This window comes from Anneissia japonica, unplaced genomic scaffold (genome assembly GCF_011630105.1).
Source record: "Anneissia japonica isolate Jap-2015-1 unplaced genomic scaffold, ASM1163010v1 scaffold426_len1935630_cov189, whole genome shotgun sequence".
NCBI classification, from domain to species: domain Eukaryota; kingdom Metazoa; phylum Echinodermata; class Crinoidea; order Comatulida; family Comatulidae; genus Anneissia; species Anneissia japonica.
Window position 1 is genome coordinate 1,808,662 of NW_022713172.1, and position 21,474 is coordinate 1,830,135.

Genomic DNA, 21,474 nt, shown 5'->3' on the forward strand with positions numbered 1-21,474 from the left:
GGGTAACTAACTGTACTGAACTTTCTGAGTAAATTGAGGGCGCAGTTGCAAACGATGGTGCTTTTAGCGAAATTTGATTGGCTAAATCTATGGCAGCCATCTTGGATGGTACACACACACACACACACACAGTTTTCTACGTATTTCGAACATCGAATACATTGGGGTTAGCGCTCTAGTATTCTTATTATATCTCTATGTCATCATCATCAATGGCCGTATTCGAAAAGTCGTTCTTCGTTAAACCACGCCCACCTGCGTAGCGGTAAAATCCTACTCAACGAATACGACCAGTCAAATAGAAAACTTGTAATTACTCGAAAAAACAAAATGGCTGTATAGAGGCGCCAAGTGTAAATTTATTCTTTAACACTATTATTTATATATAATTCATTATTTAACATATAATTGAATAGATCACCCATTATTTGTACGGTGTATAATGAATTTACGTCTAAAAGATTATATGTAAATAATTGCGTTAACTTTTTCATTATTTATATATAATTAGTTTACTGATTTCATTATATATAAATAATAAAATGGTAACCAAACATTATTATTATATTTAATAAGGTTACTGGTTTCATTATATATAATTAAGGAAAGGGTAACACATCATTATATATAAATAATGAAAAGTAACTTACAATTATTTATATATAATAAGTTCACTGATTCCATTATATATAAATAATGAAAAGGTAACAAATAATTATAGGCCTATATAAATAATGAAAAGTAACCTACAATTATTTATATATAATAACGAATTGACTTCAAACTCAATAAATATAAATAAATGATTTTACATTTCATTATATATAAATAATAGCTGTCGCAAAACCATTACTGTATATGTATAAAATTCTTGGACTTAAAACACATTATATGTATATAATGCACACGTTTTATCGTTTCAAGTTTATTATATCTAAATAATGGCTACTTACTGCCAATTATATATAAATAATGACATCGTAGGAAGCCATGGTTTATAAATAATTCGTTATGCAAAATACGAAGTAATAAATATACACCAGTGCTCTTTAAGTTACAATTAGGGCTTATTGTGTGTGGTCTACAGGTCGCAGACCATCACCTATCGAAAATGGCACAGCAAGGGATACAGCAGATTACTGAATCCAGAGCCCCCCCCCCACCCTCCCTTTCGAGGAAGACGAGTAAATTTTGTCGTGGAATAAACAAAAAAATTACATGTAATGTTGGTTTAGCCACCATATTGTTTTCATTGAAATATTTGTGTTAACTTTTCATTACAATTATAATAATAATAATAATAATAATAATAATAATAATAATAATAATAATAATAATAGTTCAATGAGACTAATAAAATTAATTTGCGTCACTGTTATGACAAATGCTCGTTCGTATAGCCTCATATTGTAATAATAATAATAATAATAATAATAATAATAATAATAATAATAATAATAGTTCAATGAGACTAATTAAAATTAATTTGCGTCACTGTTATGACAAATGCTCGTTCGTATAGCCTCATATTGTAATAATAATAATAATAATAATAATAATAATAATAATAATAATAATAATAGTTCAATGAGACTAATTAAAATTAATTTGCGTCACTGTTATGACAAATGCTCGTTCGTATAGCCTCATATTGTAATAATAATAATAATAATAATAATAATAATAATAATAATAATAATAATAGTTCAATGAGACTAATTAAAATTAATTTGCGTCACTGTTATGACAAATGCTCGTTCGTATAGCCTCATATTGTAATAATAATAATAATAATAATAATAATAATAATAATAATAATAATAATAGTTCAATGAGACTAATTAAAATTAATTTGCGTCACTGTTGAATAAATATAATATAATATATATGTACCTTTGATGATTTATATTATATATATATATATATATATATATATATAATTGTAAGTTACTTTTCATTATTTATATATAATGATTTGTTACCTTTTCATTATTTATATATAATGGAATCAGTGAACTTATATATAAATAATTGTAAGTTACTTTTAATTATTTATATATATTGATGTGTTACCCTTTCCTTATTTATATATAATGAAACCAGTAACCTTATTATATATAAATAAAGTTTGCTTACCCTTTCATTATTTATATATAATGAAATCAGTACACTAATTATATATAAATAATGAAAATGTTAACGCAATTATTTACATATAATCTTTTAGACGTAAATGCATTATATATAAATAATGGGTGATCTATTCAATTACTGTATATGTTAAATAATGAATTATATATAAATAATTGTGTTAAATAATAAATTTACACTTGCCGCCTCATACATAGTTACCGCGATACACGTTGCGTAATCAAGATTGCTTCAACTTGTGGTAGTATGGGTTTTTTGTAAAAAAATATTTTCATCCAGTTTTTGAATTCTGTTAGCCTACAAATACTTTTGACTCCATGTGGGTAAATATTATAATTTTTATTTAATGAAATTTAATCTAAGTTATATTAAAGCAAATGTTGTTTATAAACTCTCCAATCGGCCATGTTTGTTTTGGTCACTCTGGTTTACGTTAATTTTCGTTGTCAACGAAGTCAACCCAGTCGAATGAAAAAAATACTCAACGAAAATTCGTACTCAACGAAATGGACCAGTCGAATAAGCCCAATTTATTTTTTTAAAGGCCTTAAACAATAGAGGGCGTTAGTATTCCAGTGCGATAATGATTACACTGACGATGAATGGTTTACATTAACTCAGCATTGTAGTTTTCACGCTATTTCGGCCGCTTTTCTTGTTTCTTATCATTCCTGGATAACATCAAGATGAATTCAATTCATTTTGTGCTTCATCCATTACCAGGAACCGAGGAACAACTCAATGAAAGGTACTAAATTTTACTTTTTTCTTGTAGCCATACCTTCGATAGGCTAGTCCACTTACGGGATGTCCGTAGGCCTGACCTACGTAGAGCACAAACGAGTGATGATCCCATGCAGTCTGGTCAGATGACTCACCCCGCAACATCAGCAACAATGCTAGGAGGCTAGGCCCTAGAGTCGCCATTTTATTTACGTTAAAAAAAGAATATATTTGCAAGATTAGATTAAACGCCGTTCTTTGTCATACTACTAGCTGTATTTGTTGCTTTTGTTTTTTCTATTTTATAAGCAAATTTTTCTTAGGAACGACATTTTAATTTGTTAACAATGTCAATGCTTGCTTACCATAGACTAGTAGTAGCCTAGTAGTACATACTTGCTTTAAAGAGTGGGGTAGCCTACTCTAGGCCTAGACTAGTTCGCAAGCTTACACTGCCTGTATGTAGCTTTTCAAGAAGTCATTGTGGATTTGGTACAATGAGGAATGTGGAAAGTTGTATATATTAGGCCTAAGTAAAATTTGTTATAATTGGGTATGAAAAAGAAAATTTACAATGAAGTGAAGAAGCCACTTCAATTTTCATTTTACTGTAAATGGTGATTTAAATTTCACCATGGCTAGGGATAAATTACCGTAGTTTATTTTCCGTTTGCTAAAGGTACGGTAAATTGCATCATCCAATAAAATGCCACCACCAGTGTGACGTCATTGTTCATGAAGACTTGAGAAATCGCTCACCGATCATAACATTTAGTACTTTGTCTTCAATATGAATTAAGCCTATTATGGCACTAACGTATCCCGTGTCGCGGTCTTACAAAAATACATTTAAAACAATATTCAACAAACGTGTGATTACAATAGAAAAAGTATGCCTATAACAATGTGTGAAATATGAAAATGAGATGTAAGGAATTACATGAGAAGCAAAGCTTTTAATGTAACATGTAACCCTTTTAAATGTTGAAATAATTTATAGAGGCTATTAGAATTATTTTCTCTATGATCTAATCAAAAACTCCCAAAAATTCAAAAGTAAGTAGTAAGTATACCTTCACATTATGTCAGGTCAAGTGTTAACAATATATCAGGAAAGGGGACAATTAATTATACTTACTCTAGGCCTACTAGAAAAACATTAGCTTTATTACCCTCAACCCCCCTCCCCCCATGTGTTCTAGATGGTACGGTAGTGAAAATAATATATATATATATATATATATATATATAATTTTTTTTTCATATTTTTATTAAATAGTTAGTAGATATTGTTTGTATTATCTCACTCATGTATTTTACTTTGAATATCAATGCATCAGCAAACAACCCAGGGCTGATATTTGGCTTTAGCAAAATAAAAAGCCTCCCTCTCTCATTACTTTTCCAGCCTAGGGTGATAAAATAATACTTTTTTTATTGGGCCTTAGACCCTATACTATAGGGTTTGTGATTATACCATTCTTTCTCATACGAAAGCTTGTATACAGTCTTGAATATTGGACAGTAAAAGTGTTACGTAACAACTCTATTGGCTTGTTTACTTTATGGAATTTGTAATAGAAGATTGCCATTAATTGTTCTGTATTCGTGGCTTTTTAAATTTTATTTACTGTATTCAATTTGGCAAGTTGCTTAATGGACTTGTTTTGTGCTCCATGAGTTTGACGTGGCAGCGAGGATTATTTTTGTTGTCGATTACTAATATATGTAACTATGCCATAATATGAGTTTCATCCATGTAGCTTTCATATATACAACAAAATTAGATGTAACCCAGACCTTGTATTACATTAGGCTATCATTTCTGCCTCCAGTTAGGACGCCGTCAGCATTTCAGCCAGGTCCATTGAAATTGAATTGAAATTGTCCATTGAAATGTAAACATTGATGGGTCTATTATATAGTCTACTGTAGAATGCAATTAATATTGCATATTTTTCTCTGCAGTAAATAAAATTAATATTCCTAATACAATACAGTAGGTACTTTGTAAACCATGAATTGACCGGTAATCAATTTAAAAAATGGTGTAGAATGTATTATATTGTAAATAAACATTTTTCAGAATATTTTGATTCAGTGTTTTTATTTGCTTTTAATGTGTGTTTTATTAAAGAACATTATGTATTAAGCCCTGAGACATAATGTGTTATTAGGGCTTAATAAATCCTAAGATGTTTTTTTTATATTATTTTTGCTCTATCGACTTCTCTTTTCCTTTCTCTTTAGGGCTTAAATAAATCCTAAGATCTTTTTTTTTACATTATTTTTACTGTATTCACTTCCCTCTCGTTTTCTCTTTTTAAAGTTTTTATGATAGTTTTAAGTGTTTTTTATAATGTATTTGCTATTTTTAATGTTTTTTATATTAACCTGTTTTTCATGTACTGTATTTATGGTGCTTTTAATCATGATCTTATTGTAGAACACTATTATTATTATTATTGAATACAAAAGTTTTTGTGAGTAAATTAAGTGACTATCTATATGTCTTTAAAGTTTAAATGTTGAACAGTAATAATAAAACTCCTGAAGTACAGTACAATATGTTGAATAACGTTTATTAAAATTAACAAATTTTAATAATGGTTTTCTTTTTAATTTGTTGATATAGATAAAGGTACAAATGCATGAAGTTAAGCTTTAATTGTGAACATTGTATTTTATCACCCTTTGTTCCAGGCAACTAAAACCTTGAATTATATTTCTTTATTGCATTTTATTTGCATGACTGTTTAATTACAAACAAAAACTATATTTATTGTATGAAGGACCATTCATTAAAAAATGTTTAAATTTAACATAATATGGCAAGTGTTGTTTTACGACGTACAGTGTCTGTACTGTTAATTACCATGCAAGGATTATTTGAGACATACTCTACTGTAACTACTATACTGTAACGTTTTCTTAATTGATTCAGATTGTGTGAAGTTGCTGATCGCATTAATAAAGATCCAGGATGGTAAGTTAATTATGAAAAACTATTGAAATTGGCAATATGTTTACAACAATTGTTTTAGAAGGAAACGTAAATAAAAATTGTGTTACCAAAATGATCATATTTTTTTCAATTTATCTGAATTAAAGATAAACATCTAAGTAATGAAATAATGTTTACTATACTGTAAATTTGTATTTATTATATTTTTAATTTTTTTTTAAATACACATTTTCTTTTACCAGTTACAAATAGAAGTTGATAAAATATAGTTAGGCAGCATTTAATGTTTATCTCATTACAGTACACTTACAGTATTACCTCCATATGGACTTTTTATTAGATTTCATTAGCTCACACATTTTTGAATTACAAAAAGTGCAAAGGTTTGAACTTGTTCAAAGAAGTACAGTATTTTGTTATCTAAAGCAATATAAAGTCCATTAAATCTGGCAAATACAAGTTAAATCCGTTTTTGTTTTTTGTTTTTTACAGTCAAACAAGCATTCCTGCTTTGAGAAGTCTTCAAGTCAAGTCCATAGTTCTAGGCCCCAACCATGCTGCTTTTCTCCTTGAGGTAAATGTAGTTAATGAATATTATATTTGTATTAAAGCCTCATTTTACTAAAAGAAAAAGATGCAAAAGCATGACAGATAGAAGCAATGGGAGACCAAATTTATTCAGTTGTTCTATTTTCAAACATTCCCTCCGGAAAGAAGTCATACAACAAACCTAGCAAGCCTTTGGGATGAGTCAGTCATTCAGTGTCTGCTGAAACGTGTGGTGTTTCTTTTTTTGGTCTCCGCAAGTATTAGACCAAATCACAAATGCTAAATTATAATATGATGAATACTATAAAATACTGTGATTCCTGGTGATGATCTAACAAAAAATCGAAATTTTGAATCAGAATACTATAAAGCCAAGTATTGTGGTGTGGCGTAATGAATGTTTGGTGGTTGACTTTTAAAACATAACATTTTGAAAAGAAAATTGTGCAAACACTGTGCTCCTCCTCAGCATCTTCAGAGTAGTGTTTACACTTTGTGAGGAAAATAACAAAACAAAACATGCTGGTTAATAATGCAATGAATATACTTCATTTGATTTCTTTTCAATAATTAAAAATGTTGGCACAAAAAATTTACATAATCAAACATGAAATATAAACATAAAGTGTACAAGAACAATTAACAAGTGTTAAGGATTATCATGCAAACTTTTAAATCACTGGTGAAGACTTACAGTTATAAAATTCAATTCTAATTGGTGAGACTTTTTTATATCTTGTTTTGCAAACTTATTTTTTAAAGATCGTCAGAGGAGGGCGGGTAAAAAAATGTTTTTATTTTGGTGAATATAAACAGTGTAATGATAGGATGTTTAAATACTTTTAATTATATAACTAGGAAGAAATATATAATATCTTATTTTTGGAGATTGCAAGGCATTTTATTTTTATTTTAAATCATCATTATTGGTGGGCGGCAGATTCCCTGAACAAGGTATAAAATCATTCTCTTTTAAAAAGATAAAATTTAAGTACTTTTATGTACAGTGTTGGTAAAATCCTTGATGTCACTACATTGATCTATTGTACATATTTTTTTAATTATCCCATTTCCCTTTAAATATGTTGGTAGATATTACTGACAGTAAATATTAAATAGTAATGCTCACTGACCTATAGTACTTCAAGGATAAAACATAGTCTGTGTAAAAAATGAAATGTGAATCTACTTATGCTGCAGTTTGAGCAAAACCCGACCTTAATTTGATTTCCTCTGCCATATGCCTCGCTTCAACTGCTGCATGATTGCATTTTCCCAACATTTTTCTATGTTTACAGGATGGTCGCATATGCCGCCTGGCATTCTCCGTCAACCTAGATAAAGTCGAAGGTGGGAAGATTGACATCGGGAAAAAGTAAGTGTCTTGGGAATCAGCCATCATTCCTTCTTTGCAGATAATAAGGCAGACATAACTGTTGCCAAAGTGTAGTGACATTGAAATTATAGGCCGGTTGGGGATTCCTTTTTTTCAATCTAATAGGCCTAGGCCTGATTCCAGGATTCATTAAACATTACTCACCCCATAAATTTTGGTTGGTAGATTGGTTACCTATACCCTGTCCAGGCTATCGCATTTGATTTGACGAAAACCTGTCACATGCCTAATTATGGTCTTGATGATATCACATCATGACCATATATAGGCACATCATGACTATATATGGGCATACAACAGTTTTTAGTTCCTATGCATACAATGCAATAGGGACTCTTGCAATCAGATTTCGCCGGTGTGTGTGTATGTGTGTGTGTGGACATTTAGAGTGAAATTGCGCATGGGTCAGAAAAAGTTTTCCAACATTTTGTTTTTACCTCGCAAAGAAATGAAATGCAAAGAATTAACTTTTCAAGGTAAACCACCACAACACAAAATCCGCCCAACCTCATATTGCCTGAAAATAAAACATGCATCATGCATAGGAACATTGACACCAGCAGGATTCTGGTTTGTAAATTGTTTTTGTTTTTAAATTTGATAGAGTAGACAGAGCTATAATAAGGTATCAAATTAATTTATTAGTGCTTGAAATGTAACTGTTTTTAAGCGCTCAAGTATTTTGTGGATCAATGAAAATCAACAAGGATATGGTTTTGTTTCAACCTTAATACAAACCTATAAACTCATTTCTGTTGTGATATTAATGATTCTTTAGTTACAGTAAGCTGTACTGTGTTTTTTTTTTCTTATTATTTCCTCCTCCCGTAGTTCAAAGGTCAAAGCTGGATCATCTTCATCATCAGCACGGCCTAAACCAGGCCATAATCCCTGGCTAATAGCAGGTCCAGATAGTTCTACTAGTGCACAGATAGGGTAAGTGTCCATGATCTATATAAAGGCACCATTTGCTCAAATATGTATAGATTATTTACAACATTTTTGTAAGGTATATATTACTTTTATACCAACACAGCTCTATTCCATTATCATGTTAAAAAGCCCACATACATTACTTTTATACAGACATTACTCTTAAAGAATTTGCTATGTATCTTTCATTTTAGATCATTATTTGTGCTAAATGTACAGACAAATACAATATCAAAACCTTAATCAATTTTTTCTTTCCAAACAGAAAACGACAATCAAATAGCAAGTCTTGCGGTCCACAAGTTAGCCATGTAAGAAACCGTGCACGAGTGTGCCGTACTCAGTCCCGGGGTAGAGGTGGCGTGATTGTTGGAGCGCGACCAATGGTTCCTGCTTCTGTAGTTCCTGAAGAGCTGGTAGCTCAAGCACAGGTTGTACTACAAGGCAAGAATAGATCTGTGATTATAAGAGAGTTGCAGAGAACTGTAAGTCACTGTTAATTTCATTTGGTAAATAGTAGCTGACAGCATTTGATATCAGTGTCATCATCAGCATTATCAATATCCAGTGGCGGCTCTATATATATCTCGATATATTTTCTGGGGGGGGGGGCTAAGTTGTCCGACAGGAAGGACTTGAGCTCGTAGGCTCGAGCTAGGGGAAGGAGCTGAGAGGGGGTTCACCTCTCAAATGAGATTTTTTTTAAGAATAGCAACCTCTGGATGGCCAGAAACGGCACTCTCAGACTGTGAAAGACATGTGTTGACTTGGTGTGGGCCTATTTTTATATGTTTTTTGGTCTGACTGCCCAACGAGCTTTGTTGGGTTGGTGGGGGGGGCTTGACCTGTCCGGTGGGGGGACTTAAGCTCCCCTGTCTCCCCGCAGGCACCGCCACTGTCTATATCATCATACTGTATACATCATTATCGTCACCTTTACCATCAACCATTCACATCACTATTGTTATCATTAGCATCACCTTTACCATCAACCATTCACATCACTATTGTTATCATTAGCATCACCTTTACCATCAACCATTCACATCACTATTGTTATCATTAGCATCACCTTTACCATCAACCATTCACATCACTATTGTTATCATTAGCATCACCTTTACCATCAACCATTCACATCACTATTGTTATCATTAGCATCACCTTTACCATCAACCATTCACATCACTATTGTTATCATTAGCATCACCTTTACCATCAACCATTCACATCACTATTGTTATCATTAGCATCACCTTTACCATCAACCATTCACATCACTATTGTTATCATTAGCATCACCTTTACCATCAACCATTCACATCACTATTCAATATCCAGTTGCGGCTCTAGGATATATTTTCTGGGGGGGGGGGGGGCGCGGCTAAGTTGTCCGACAGGATGGACTTGAGCTCGTAGGCTTGAGCTAGGGGAAGGAGCTGAGAGGGGGTTCACCTCCCAAGTGAGATTTTTTTTAAGAATAGCAACCTCTGGATGGCCAGAAATGGCACTCTCAGACTGTGACAGACATGTGTTGACTTGGTGTGGGCCTATTTTTATATGTTTTTTTTGTCTGACTGCCCAACGAGCTCTGTTGGGTGGGGGGGTGCTTGACCTGTCCGGTGGGGGGGACTTAAGCCCCCCTGTCTCCCCGCAGGCACCGTCACTGTCTATATCATCATACTGTATACATCATTATCGTCACCTTTACCATCAACCATTCACATCACTATTGTTATCATTAGCATCACCTTTACCATCAACCATTCACATCACTATTGTTATCATTAGCATCATTTATGTTATTATCATCATAATTGTTTTTAGAATTATATTCATCCTAACTGTAAAGCAAACAAAATCCCAAAAGTATATCTTAAAATTTTAATCAATGAGTTTCCAAAAAATTTTTTTTTTGCTAATTTGTTATTTTTTGACAAATTTATTCTATATGTTTTGTGATTTCTCTATAGAATTTAGATGTAAACTTAGCTGTAAATAATCTATTAAGTCGAGATGATGATGATGGGGAAGATCAAGATGAAGGCGACTACATGTCTGGTAAGTAAAAACGCAAAATAAGTGAAAAATTAAAATAACAAACTGTGGAATGGTGCTCATTTTTCATTACCAGAGTCTTAGGTTCAGTCTTGTGACATTTATATTATACACTGTAACTTATTGCAATTGAGACAAAATGACTGAAACTAAGAGCAAACCCAAGACAAATCTGTCAGAAAACAGTACACCCAAAAACAACAATCTGAAGGACACTTCATGTGTGTCAGATATTGATGGCTTGAGTGCGGATGTGAGTGAACTTTAAAACAACACATATATTCATTCTGGTTTTTTATAGATGACTTGATGTCCCTCCTTGATAATGGTATGCACAGTGATCACCCTAGCGTTATTATAGATGCAGATGCTATGTTTTCGGAGGACTTCCTTGGATTTGGATCCCGTGCTCGTGCTAGAGGTACATCACGATCACTCTTTGGCAGAATCATGTTTAAATTTTGTTTCAAAAATCAGTTTGATGTTTTTTTGTATATATAGGAATGGAGAAAACCCTAAATCATATACACAAAGATCATCAAGATAATTAAAGTTAAAACTTTCCCTATGGCTGATTCTTATCAATGATTGAAATTCAAACTTTACAGGTGATCGTGACAACAGTGATCGTGAATCAGTGTTTAGGATACGAGAGCGACGTTGGCCTGATCCCAGTCTAGGACCCAGCTCTAGCAGTAATGTAGCTAAGACTAATGTTAGTGGAGACATCCCAGGAAGCGAACAGAAGAGGGGGAACTCTACCAATGCAAATCCACTTGTACTAGGAGATGTCCTAGAGTGGTGGCCTGATAAGGTAATTCCTCAATTGATCATATATATATCCATTGATATACTTAAATACACAAAGGTTCATTTAATAATAAATCTTTATTGGTCCTTATTCAAAGTGGAAATCGGAAATTTAGGCTGGCCCTGGGGACCTGCAGCAGTCGCAGACAGCGCCACCCGACTAACTACAACATGAAACGGACACATCCACCTGACTTACCTACAATAAACAGACACATTGTCCTTAACCCACCTTACTCTCAATGTGAGGGTTATTCGAGGAGCCAAGACAGAATTAAAATTCTGCGCGGGCCAGTTTTGAACCGGTCTCCAATGCAAGAAGCAGGAACAATAGATCTCAGCCAACAGCTTAGCATTTAATCCAGTATACAAATAAATATACAAACACTTATAAACACTTATAAATGTATGGTTGCTCTTCTTAACGTTTGCATTCATGATGTCATCAATAATTGCTTCCTTTTTTTATTAGGGTGAGAATGGCAGCCGCTTTAGTCATATTGCAGCAATGTATAGTGAATTAGTGGCAGTTGGCCAATCAGGACAGCTGTACCAGTGGAAGTGGTCTGACCCAGAACCTTACAGAAACACAGAGGTAAGGACAGTCAAAAGACAACTATGGTGTTGAGTGGAACTCTGATAATATAAAAATATGCAATTAATTGAGTTTATGTGGTAGTAGTCGACAGGCTTATTCACTTCATAACTTGATGTAAAATGAATTTGGTTTTTCTCATTTTAGAACCCTGGCATTTTCCATCCAAGAGCTGCTGTACTTGGGTTAACAAATGAAAAGATCACACAGATCTCCTGCTGTAATGAAAAGGGGGTAGTTGTCACAGAATCTGGAAAGGTTAGTAAAATAATATTGATAACAATGATAATTATAATAATAATAATATAGTTAATATAATATTAATATTGCAAATGATAATAATAGTAATAATAATGAAATATTACCAAATGGATGGTGTAATAGCAGAGAATTTCAGACTGACCATGCTTAACTGTTTTATTTTAAAAAAAACTTGACACAAAATGTTTCTGCAGTACAACTGCCATCTTCAGTTTAACAATGCTGATTAAATATTAATAATAAAATACTGTATATTAACAGTATTCCTAATGTTTTACTGTAAACATTATTTTTCTTCTTACAGATTGCAACATGGGTTGATGACACATTGTCAGTGATTGCTTCCAGGTTGGAGCATCCTCTTCAACATTTCCCAGAATTCTCAGGCGACAAGTTGCGTAGCATACACACCTGTTCTCTGTTCACCTGTGCTTGGTTGGAATCTGGAAGTGTCTACTGGTGGTCAGTCTCAACATTTTTAATTCTCTGTTTAAAATGTTTTTTCTTTGTTTAGCGCGTAAAACCTTGCTGTTTATGTGCTTGTTGTTTCTTAGTTATTTCTAGTTGAGGGATAAATCTTTCTTTAGAAGCCGACGAAGTCCAGGATAATAAGAAGCATTTTGTATATTGGTATATTGTATAAAACCTTGGCAATGGTGAAGCAATTGAAAAAGCCCTATCACGAGCTTTCTTATTAAACCGAGGTATATAAATGCAAAAGGAAAAAAATAATTTACAATCTGCCAGGTACCCATTTATACTCCTGGAAATAGATAAAAATAGATTGGAAGCTTGACCCCTACACGACCCACACCTTTACTCCTTGTTTACATTTTTACATGCAATACATTACACTTTGTGTATCCTATCTTAATACAGTATTATGAATAGTAAAATATAACTTTCTGAACATTCTAAATATTTTTAAAAATTGACTGCGTAGTTATTTTATGTTCTTTAATTTAAAGGGGTGTTTTACCATTCAATATGCGCAAGAAAGTGCTAGAGAAGGCAAGGGAACGAGCTAGGATGAAGAAAACTAGGAACACAGTGAGCACAGCAAACATCACAACAGGGACACAGGTAACACAGCTACTCATTTTACATGTGTAATTTTGTTTGACGTTAATTTTGAATGTTCAATTTTATTATAAGATATAAGGCATCCACTAATGTGTTAAATAAATATAGTAAAACGTCTATTTTACAAATAGTCAATTTTACGAATGGTCTTTCCCCTGATGACTTCATCATTGACCATTTATTATTGTAAAAAAGGAATGATTGCGCACGTTTTACAAAGTGGTAATGTATATTTTTCTTATATCAAGTTTGTTGTATTTATTTATTAATAGTTCAAACTTTTCTTCCATTTCTGGTATGATAATCACTATGTTAATTTAATAAATCTAACCAGAACAACAAACTACCAATGCAAGTGTTGTTGGATTGGGTGCACATGTTTACTATGACGCAAACGAGAGTGTTGTGGTAAGCAACTAACTGATATCGTGAACGCTAGATATGATTGCGAAATGCATGTAAACAAACACAATTCGATGATCTAACAATTAGAAAGAGCACGATAAAAGGTCCATAAACATACGGATGTTAGAATAAGAGTTAAAATAATATTTTGTTAAATGGAACAATGGCAGCGAATAAAATAATTTGGATTTTATGCAAGATAAATTCAACTAGGCTCTAGCGTGGTAAAACACGCTGCTGCACTGCCGGTTCGTGCTAGGCCTGGTCGGCGCTCAATGGAAGGGGAAAGCTAAGTATTGGAAACTGACACCTGATTTTGTTTACAATTTTTTAAATTTGCAAAGATATTTACATTTTGTAATATTGATGGTAATAGTTTATCCAAGTAAGTCTCTACCACCGATATCACTTTATTTGTGTATTCTGTTGTTTCACTTGGTGTATCATAGTTGAAAACAGTGATGTGTTCATGTACTGTGCTTGTATTTTTGTTAAGTGACTGGGTTTTCTTTTTTAAGGTCTGTTTGCGCAGCTGTCCACTATTTCATGCAGGTGCTTTAGCCTTTAATACATCTGGTGCAAAACCAAAAGTTGGTCAGCTTATGGATAATGCCTGGAGCTTGACCGATACATGTCGATTCCGCATCCGGAAAACAATATCAGAGGTCCGGGAGGAACCTAAACCAGAGCACAAGGAAGAGGTTAAAGTGGATTTTCTAAAGCTTGATGGTAAATCCAATGACCAGAAGGCCGAGATGAAAACTGATATGGGGCCACCACCATCACCTGCATCATCCTGTGGGGAGATCTCCATTGTGTCAAGTCCAGCAGGCCAGAGTAAGCCAGTTTTACTCAACCCTACAGAGAGTTATGGCTCAATAATTGATTTAGTGATTAAATTGATTAAATGATTAAGTGATTAAAGTTACAAAAGAGCAGGATAATGTAATTTGATGACTTGCGTACAGGGATTTCTATTTAATTTAATAGCTTTAATTTTGATAATACTTAAAAATCAGCTATTGCTGTTTGTCAATTGAGGCCATATAATCACATGAAGTGAACAATAATCATAGAGGGCGCTTCTGTTTTGAATTGTAATGTAAACATTTATATCCTATCAGGTGATTTAATTCCTTGAAAAATATGGTGGTGGTGCTGTTATTATGTATGTACAGTAGATTGTGTTAAGTATTAAAGTACACGTCAATGAATATGGAATTGAGTGATTAAGACATATTATACTGTTTCTTTTAAAAGTTATTTCAATCAATTTTGTAGGACGAGGAACAAAGAGACCTTGTCCTTCCCCGACACCCAACAAGGATAACGAGAAGAACGAGTGGGACGTGTGGCCTTTGAAGGACGTTGTGTTTGTTGAAGATATTCACACGGTTCCTATCGGGAAGGTCCTGAAAGTGGATGGCGCTTACGTTGCTGTTCGCTTTCCTACTTTGGAGTCAGTTGCAGATAGTTCGGCAGATTCAGAAGTCCCGGCAGTCCTTCAGGACTGCCGATTGCTCCGGAAGGATGAGCTCCAAGTTCTGAAGAATGGCTTGGTTCCAAAGGTGCCAGATTGCTTCCAACGAACTCCTAAAAAACTATCTCTCTCCGATGATGCACAGATTCTTAGTGTTTCAGTGGATGTTAGAGGTAAATTGCTTTAAAAATTTAATCTGTTGTATATAGCCTTATGCATTGTAAGTGAGTGTATGATAATATTTATTTTTGTTTTTTAATTCATTTCCTATATTGTAATATAAACCTGTATATTGGTTTTGTTGTTTACTATGTAGTTATTATACTAAGCACCATAGAATAATACTTCTTTCTCCAGCACACCTAATATTGTCTACCAGTGTCATTAATTTGTTTGTATGTACATAGTGGCATTACAAAATTGTTTACATATATTTTTTCTCTATATTCTTCATAGGTGTTCATGTGTTGGTTAAACTGCGGTCACGTCTTCTTTATCATGTTTATGATTTGAGCTCCAGTAAGCCTGCTACAGAGAGCATATTTCCCACAAGTACAACCTCATTCCTAGGACAGAGTTTGGATGAAATTTCCCTCTTCACTGGCAGCACTGTAAGTAATAGAATGCAAGTTAAAAGCAAGAATAATATAAATGTAAATAAAAATTATATATAGAGCATAGTGAAAAAAGTATGAATATTATTTAAATTACTGAACAGTGGGTCAATATTTGCCTTACTTATCACATAACATAAATTCCTTAGATTTTAAAACAGTTACCTTTTGCATAATATAATATTTTGTTAATATTTTTCTGGACAATTTGACAATCGTCAATGTTCCCAAATGGATTAAACCCCCCCCCCCCCAAAAAAAAAATAAATAGAATAATCCATTCTAGTGATACTGAATTATCATTATATATTGGGTTATATTTTGTTATGTTTCACTGTATAACAACAAGAAAGGAACAAAGAAGATATGGTGGAGGGCTTTCTTAACATTGCAATCAATTATTTAATTCAGCTCAACTCATAAAAGCCATGGTTGATTGTGGAGTAATCTTATGATTTTTAATTTACTTAGTAAATGAATGTAAATTAAAATCTAATAAATAACATTTTGATGTTGTATTTCAGAATGTTCAAGATGTTGTGTCCTTACTTCGTGATGGTAACAGCACCATCTATCCTCTTGCCAAGAATGCTATTGGTGGAATCCGTGACCCTGTGTGGACTGACCTGCCCCCTGTCAAATGCATTGGTATGGGTAGTCACCATGTTGCAGCCACACCTAGCAACAATATTAAGAATCGAGCAGCAGTGGTAGTTCTTGCACTACAAGTAGGATAATTTATTTTTTCACTCAAGAAATAATTATTTTTTAACTATTGAAATTGGTTAATGATGTATTTAATATTTGTGATGTATTATTATTACTATAATTATCTTTATTTTATAATTATTGCATGTCTATCGTTCCTGCAGATCCAGACACTAATGCCGCATGTCCTACGCTGTGATTATGACTCAGTTTCCCATGTACTTAGTAACATAGAGTTGGAGACAGACCCTGCCCTTAAGGATCATCGATTACGAGCAATTCTAGATGAAAGGTGTGATGGAAATCGTAACATCTTTCATGCGGCCATTAGTATGTGTTATCCGACAAGCAACAGTGATAAACCAAAGCAAGGTAATGGCAGCTGATATTGTTATATGTACATGATATGTGAAAGGAAATGATAGCAAAAACCACATTAATCCTGTAGGTAACATATTAGTTACCCAAATTAACTTTTTACAGTAAAAAACACGGGAATGCAGTGAGAGAAAAAAAATGAATAAAAATAACTTAATTATAAGTTATTCATGAAGCCATCATTGTACCTCTGACACTATTTTTCTTTCTCAAAATGCACAATTTTTACTTATTTAGTGCATTCTTCTGTAAAGTGATAATAACTTGTAATGTTCATTGATAGCTATTATATTTTGTAATTTGTATATTTTAGTGTGTGTGTGTGTTGTCAACTTTCTTTCTTGTTTTGAATTCTGTTTATTTTTTATGTAATTTTTCGCTTTTAAAGAATTTACTTGGTTTCTTTTTATTGAGAAATTATTAAAGAAGTAATTGTTCAACAAAGCAGATACTTTGTTTCAGAAACTGGCGAGAGTGCTGTACTGAGTACTTTACGTTCAGCCGTTGATTCTATGAGTAATCGCGTGCAGTTAATCAGCAACGCTGTGGACACGTTGGCCAATGCAATTTCAGCCGCCACTGTAGGCTCTGGCAATCAGCCACCCAACAGTATGCAAAGGAGGTAGGTGCACTGTCACTGTCACAAACCTTTGATATGCTTTACAGCCAATTATACATTAGTGAGCTCAGGATTTTCAAATTTTATCATAAGCATGACAGAATAAATGCAAGCTGACTGACACTTATCAAATGAATTTTACCACTACCAATCTACTTTCTCTACCAATAAATACTCTTAAATTATTTCTAGTAGAAATGACAGTCTGCAAATTTTTATGAATAAATTGTACTATAATCAGTTTCGATCTTTTTTCAAAGTATGGGGTTGAGAGAGATGATGCGTAGGGCTACTAACTCTTCCAGGTCAGGAGGCAATGTCATTCCAGAGGACCTCCACAACGCACCTCCACCTGTGTCCAACCTGCATCACCCACTTAACTGGGCGCAGGTTGATCCACCGATGTATGCGGAGCAGGAGGATGATAACATAAGCGTTGGAAGCTCTGGTGCAACTGCCGGTTCCAATAGCTCCATCAGTAGCAGTGCTCCATCGGTGTCAAACACCCATTCGTTGTCAGCTGAGGATCGTAAGAACAACGCCCATCGACTCCTCAGACTTCTGTGTGAATCACAAGCCCTTGTGCCTCATCTGGCTGAGCTGCTTTGCTCAAGGTATTTCATCCATTAGTACCTTTCCAGCAGTAAAGCGGTAGGCCCCCCGACTCAACAGTGATTTAGTTCAATTTTAGGGTGTCCTGTCTCATATTTGTTTATAAATTAAATAGAATAGAAGAATTTTTTTTGATTATCCATTGTTTTTTTATTACAGTGAAGTAATAGTTTAGTTAGTAAGATGCTTGCCCTCTATTTCCAGGGTCCTGCGTTCAAGTCCTACCACACCAGCAACTTTCTCGCGCCCAAAAAACAACTTCACTCCGTAAGCCTCATAAAGAGACTTGGTTTATAAAGCATCATTCCATCCTGTAAGTGGCAAGTGTACTTGCTGTTGGATGAGAAGGAAATTTTAAAAATTAAATAAAAAAATATTCTTAAGACAGAGGCAATAATTTCCATGACCAATTTTACTTATTTTTCTTTAAACATGTTTTTAGGTATCTACGCTCACACTAGCCAAAGGCGAATTGATATCTATCAAAGTGTAAAATATGTTCAAGAACCTGCCTATCCTAAACAAAATCAACAGAATTGATCCATAAGTGTTTAATACTTTACAGGGATGCACAAGGAGATACACCATTCATGGCCGCTGTTACTTGCCAAGCCTACTCTGCTGCCCTCACACTATTTGACACTGCTGAGCGTGTGGCTTCAAATGCCAAATTCCTTAGCAGCAAGCTGGAGAGTCAAAAGGAGAAGGAAGGAGGGGGATTTGACAAAGAGTTATTCCGCAGGATGATCTATCCCCCTGGAAGCAAACCGGATTCCTCACCCCTGTACGTCCTTTGCTGTAATGACACTTGCAGCTTCACCTGGACAGGAAAAGAGCACATCAATCAGGTAAAGCAAAATTACGCAATTTATTCTTCCTTTTACAGCAACAAGCTTGGTAAATTGATTTAAGAGGCCTGGGATGGTAGACATAACAATGAGAGAGGGATTTTGGTGTCTTAGTAGATAAGAGGTGTAAGGATGGTTGAACTAAGCGATGAGGTAGGGATGGGTGACATAAACAATGAGGCAGGGATTAGTGTCTTATTAGATGAGGTGTAAGGATGGTTGAACTAAGCGATGATGTAAGAATTGGTGATCTAATTGATGAGATTGAGATGGGTTGTTTAAGCAGTGAGGCAGGAAAGGGTGGCCTAAGCAAAGAGGTAGGTTTGTGTGACTAGTATGTTGTATTGATTAAAAGAAGAGTGTAAGTTGGTAAATGGTATTTAAAAAGAGCTAATGAATGTTATCAATATTGCTTTAGGGAGAATTCTGGCGGTAGTAACACTGTACAGATGCCAATGCCAGAGGAAGAGGTTTACCTGTATCAACAGAAAGGTACTATGAAGCTAGACTGGTTCACACACACCCTCATAGTGAAGTGCCAAGACAAGGTAAAGATTGTCAATTTAATGATACTTTAGTACAATGGAGTGATGTTTTGCCCCACTAAAACATTACTTCTATGATATTTTCCTGACGCAAACACATCAAAATAGTAAAATGGAGTTAGCCACATTCAGATTCATCATCAAGACTCCAAAGGCAGGTACCTATTGCATTGGCCAACTCAATTTCATGGAGATTGCAACAATGTAATCCGCACAGCCTGCCAGAGCGAACTTAAAATAATCAAGTACTCACACAGAACGTAGATGAATTTACCAGCCAATGGTCGGCCAATGCTGTGTATGCCCAGCTTCATAAAATCAAAATATTTTGTTATATTTAGACAAACACCCTCATTAATCTATGAGCTCTGTATGAAAATTACAACATTGCATCAAAAAATGTAGTTTTCTTTTAAAAAAAACCAAAAAACAAATAAAAAAACAAAAACATATTACTATTTACTTATTTTCAGGAGTTGGATACATTACTGAATACTTTAATCAAGGAGATTCTCAACACTTCAGCACCATCTAGGAAAACGGAAGTGTTCTATGTAGTTCAACGATTTGTGCGGTCCGTGTGTCGTGTATATGTTGTACTTAATATTGAAATGGCTCCGGGCAAGAAGTAGTAAGTGCAAAAATAATTCTCATACAGAAATTTCATTAAATTCAAAATTTTAAGAAGTATTAACAAAAAATATAATTTTTTGTGACATTTGCCCTTTGACCTATTCACCTAAAATTTAATCAACTTTTAGTTCATTATGTACCATTTTTATGGTGATTCATTCTTTAATTTTTGCATAATCCTGCAAGCAGACAAATGGCAATGAATACATAATCTAATTTCGACTTATCCCTCCTTTGCCTTGGCTCTGCCACAATTAGCTGTTTATTAATAATGCCCTCAATTTATTCCTCTGCAAAGGAAAGTACATAAACATGGACACTGTTAGTGTAAACTGTAAATCCTCGAATAAGCACTGTGGTGGTTATAACATTTTTGGAGGCTTCAGTGCGCCACTTATTCAAGAGTGGTGATTAATCAAAAGCGGCGCTTATTAAAAATTTATTGACATTGTGATTTCCATGCGTTCTATCTAACCTATTCCTGTAGTTCAGTAGACCTATCACAGGTCGTACATCATCGTAAATAAACATTTTTAAAGATATGCTTGTGTCTTCATCGTGTTATTTATTCATTTGAACACTGTATACATTGAATTTAAAACCTTATTTATCAAAGTGTTTCATTACACATGATCTAATATGTACTCTCAATTAAGAACCACAGTGCTTATTCAAAATAGAATAATCTCCGGTGCTTAGCGAAAAAAACCATATTTGGTGCGGCACTTATTGAATGATTTAGTGAAGATGTAGCTGTTTGCCTTTGATTCCCAGGGTCATGGTTAAAATCTTGTCACAACAGATTTTTTTTTCATGACCAAAAACTTGATATTGTACAAATGAAAATATATTTAACCTTTTTTTACAGTAACTCGGAAGCTACAGATAAGTGCAAGAAAGTATTTGTTGCCCTGATTCACTTCTGTATCACTGAATTGTGTGAAATAGCCGACTCGCTGATTTCACCTGTACGCATTGGAGTCGCGAGGCCAACAGCGCCATTCCCGCTGTTTAGCTCCCATGATGAAGCAATGCAGGTATAGTATAATTATTATTAATGATGATAAATTAATAATATTAATAATATGACTTGGACAGTATATAGAAC

General features: G+C 33.8%; 1 protein-coding gene across 1 annotated transcript in view; it reads left to right on the forward strand.

Moving 5' to 3' along the window:
• Nucleotides 1-2,722: 2,722 nt before the first annotated feature.
• The window catches only part of LOC117108319 (E3 ubiquitin-protein ligase UBR5-like), a gene marked incomplete in the record, with an annotated part of 30,427 nt that continues 11,675 nt past the window's right edge, over nucleotides 2,723-21,474 (forward strand). Inside the window, 25 exon segments of the mRNA XM_033250296.1 lie at nucleotides 2,723-2,899; nucleotides 5,819-5,860; nucleotides 6,332-6,413; nucleotides 7,687-7,763; nucleotides 8,616-8,720; nucleotides 8,983-9,202; nucleotides 10,691-10,778; nucleotides 11,077-11,196; nucleotides 11,384-11,589; nucleotides 12,058-12,180; nucleotides 12,328-12,438; nucleotides 12,746-12,903; nucleotides 13,410-13,524; nucleotides 14,448-14,766; nucleotides 15,211-15,582; nucleotides 15,866-16,020; nucleotides 16,548-16,751; nucleotides 16,896-17,103; nucleotides 17,572-17,731; nucleotides 17,989-18,342; nucleotides 18,906-19,188; nucleotides 19,306-19,397; nucleotides 19,607-19,736; nucleotides 20,207-20,364; nucleotides 21,235-21,403. Coding sequence (XP_033106187.1) covers nucleotides 2,838-2,899; nucleotides 5,819-5,860; nucleotides 6,332-6,413; nucleotides 7,687-7,763; nucleotides 8,616-8,720; nucleotides 8,983-9,202; nucleotides 10,691-10,778; nucleotides 11,077-11,196; nucleotides 11,384-11,589; nucleotides 12,058-12,180; nucleotides 12,328-12,438; nucleotides 12,746-12,903; nucleotides 13,410-13,524; nucleotides 14,448-14,766; nucleotides 15,211-15,582; nucleotides 15,866-16,020; nucleotides 16,548-16,751; nucleotides 16,896-17,103; nucleotides 17,572-17,731; nucleotides 17,989-18,342; nucleotides 18,906-19,188; nucleotides 19,306-19,397; nucleotides 19,607-19,736; nucleotides 20,207-20,364; nucleotides 21,235-21,403 — 4,113 coding nt within the window.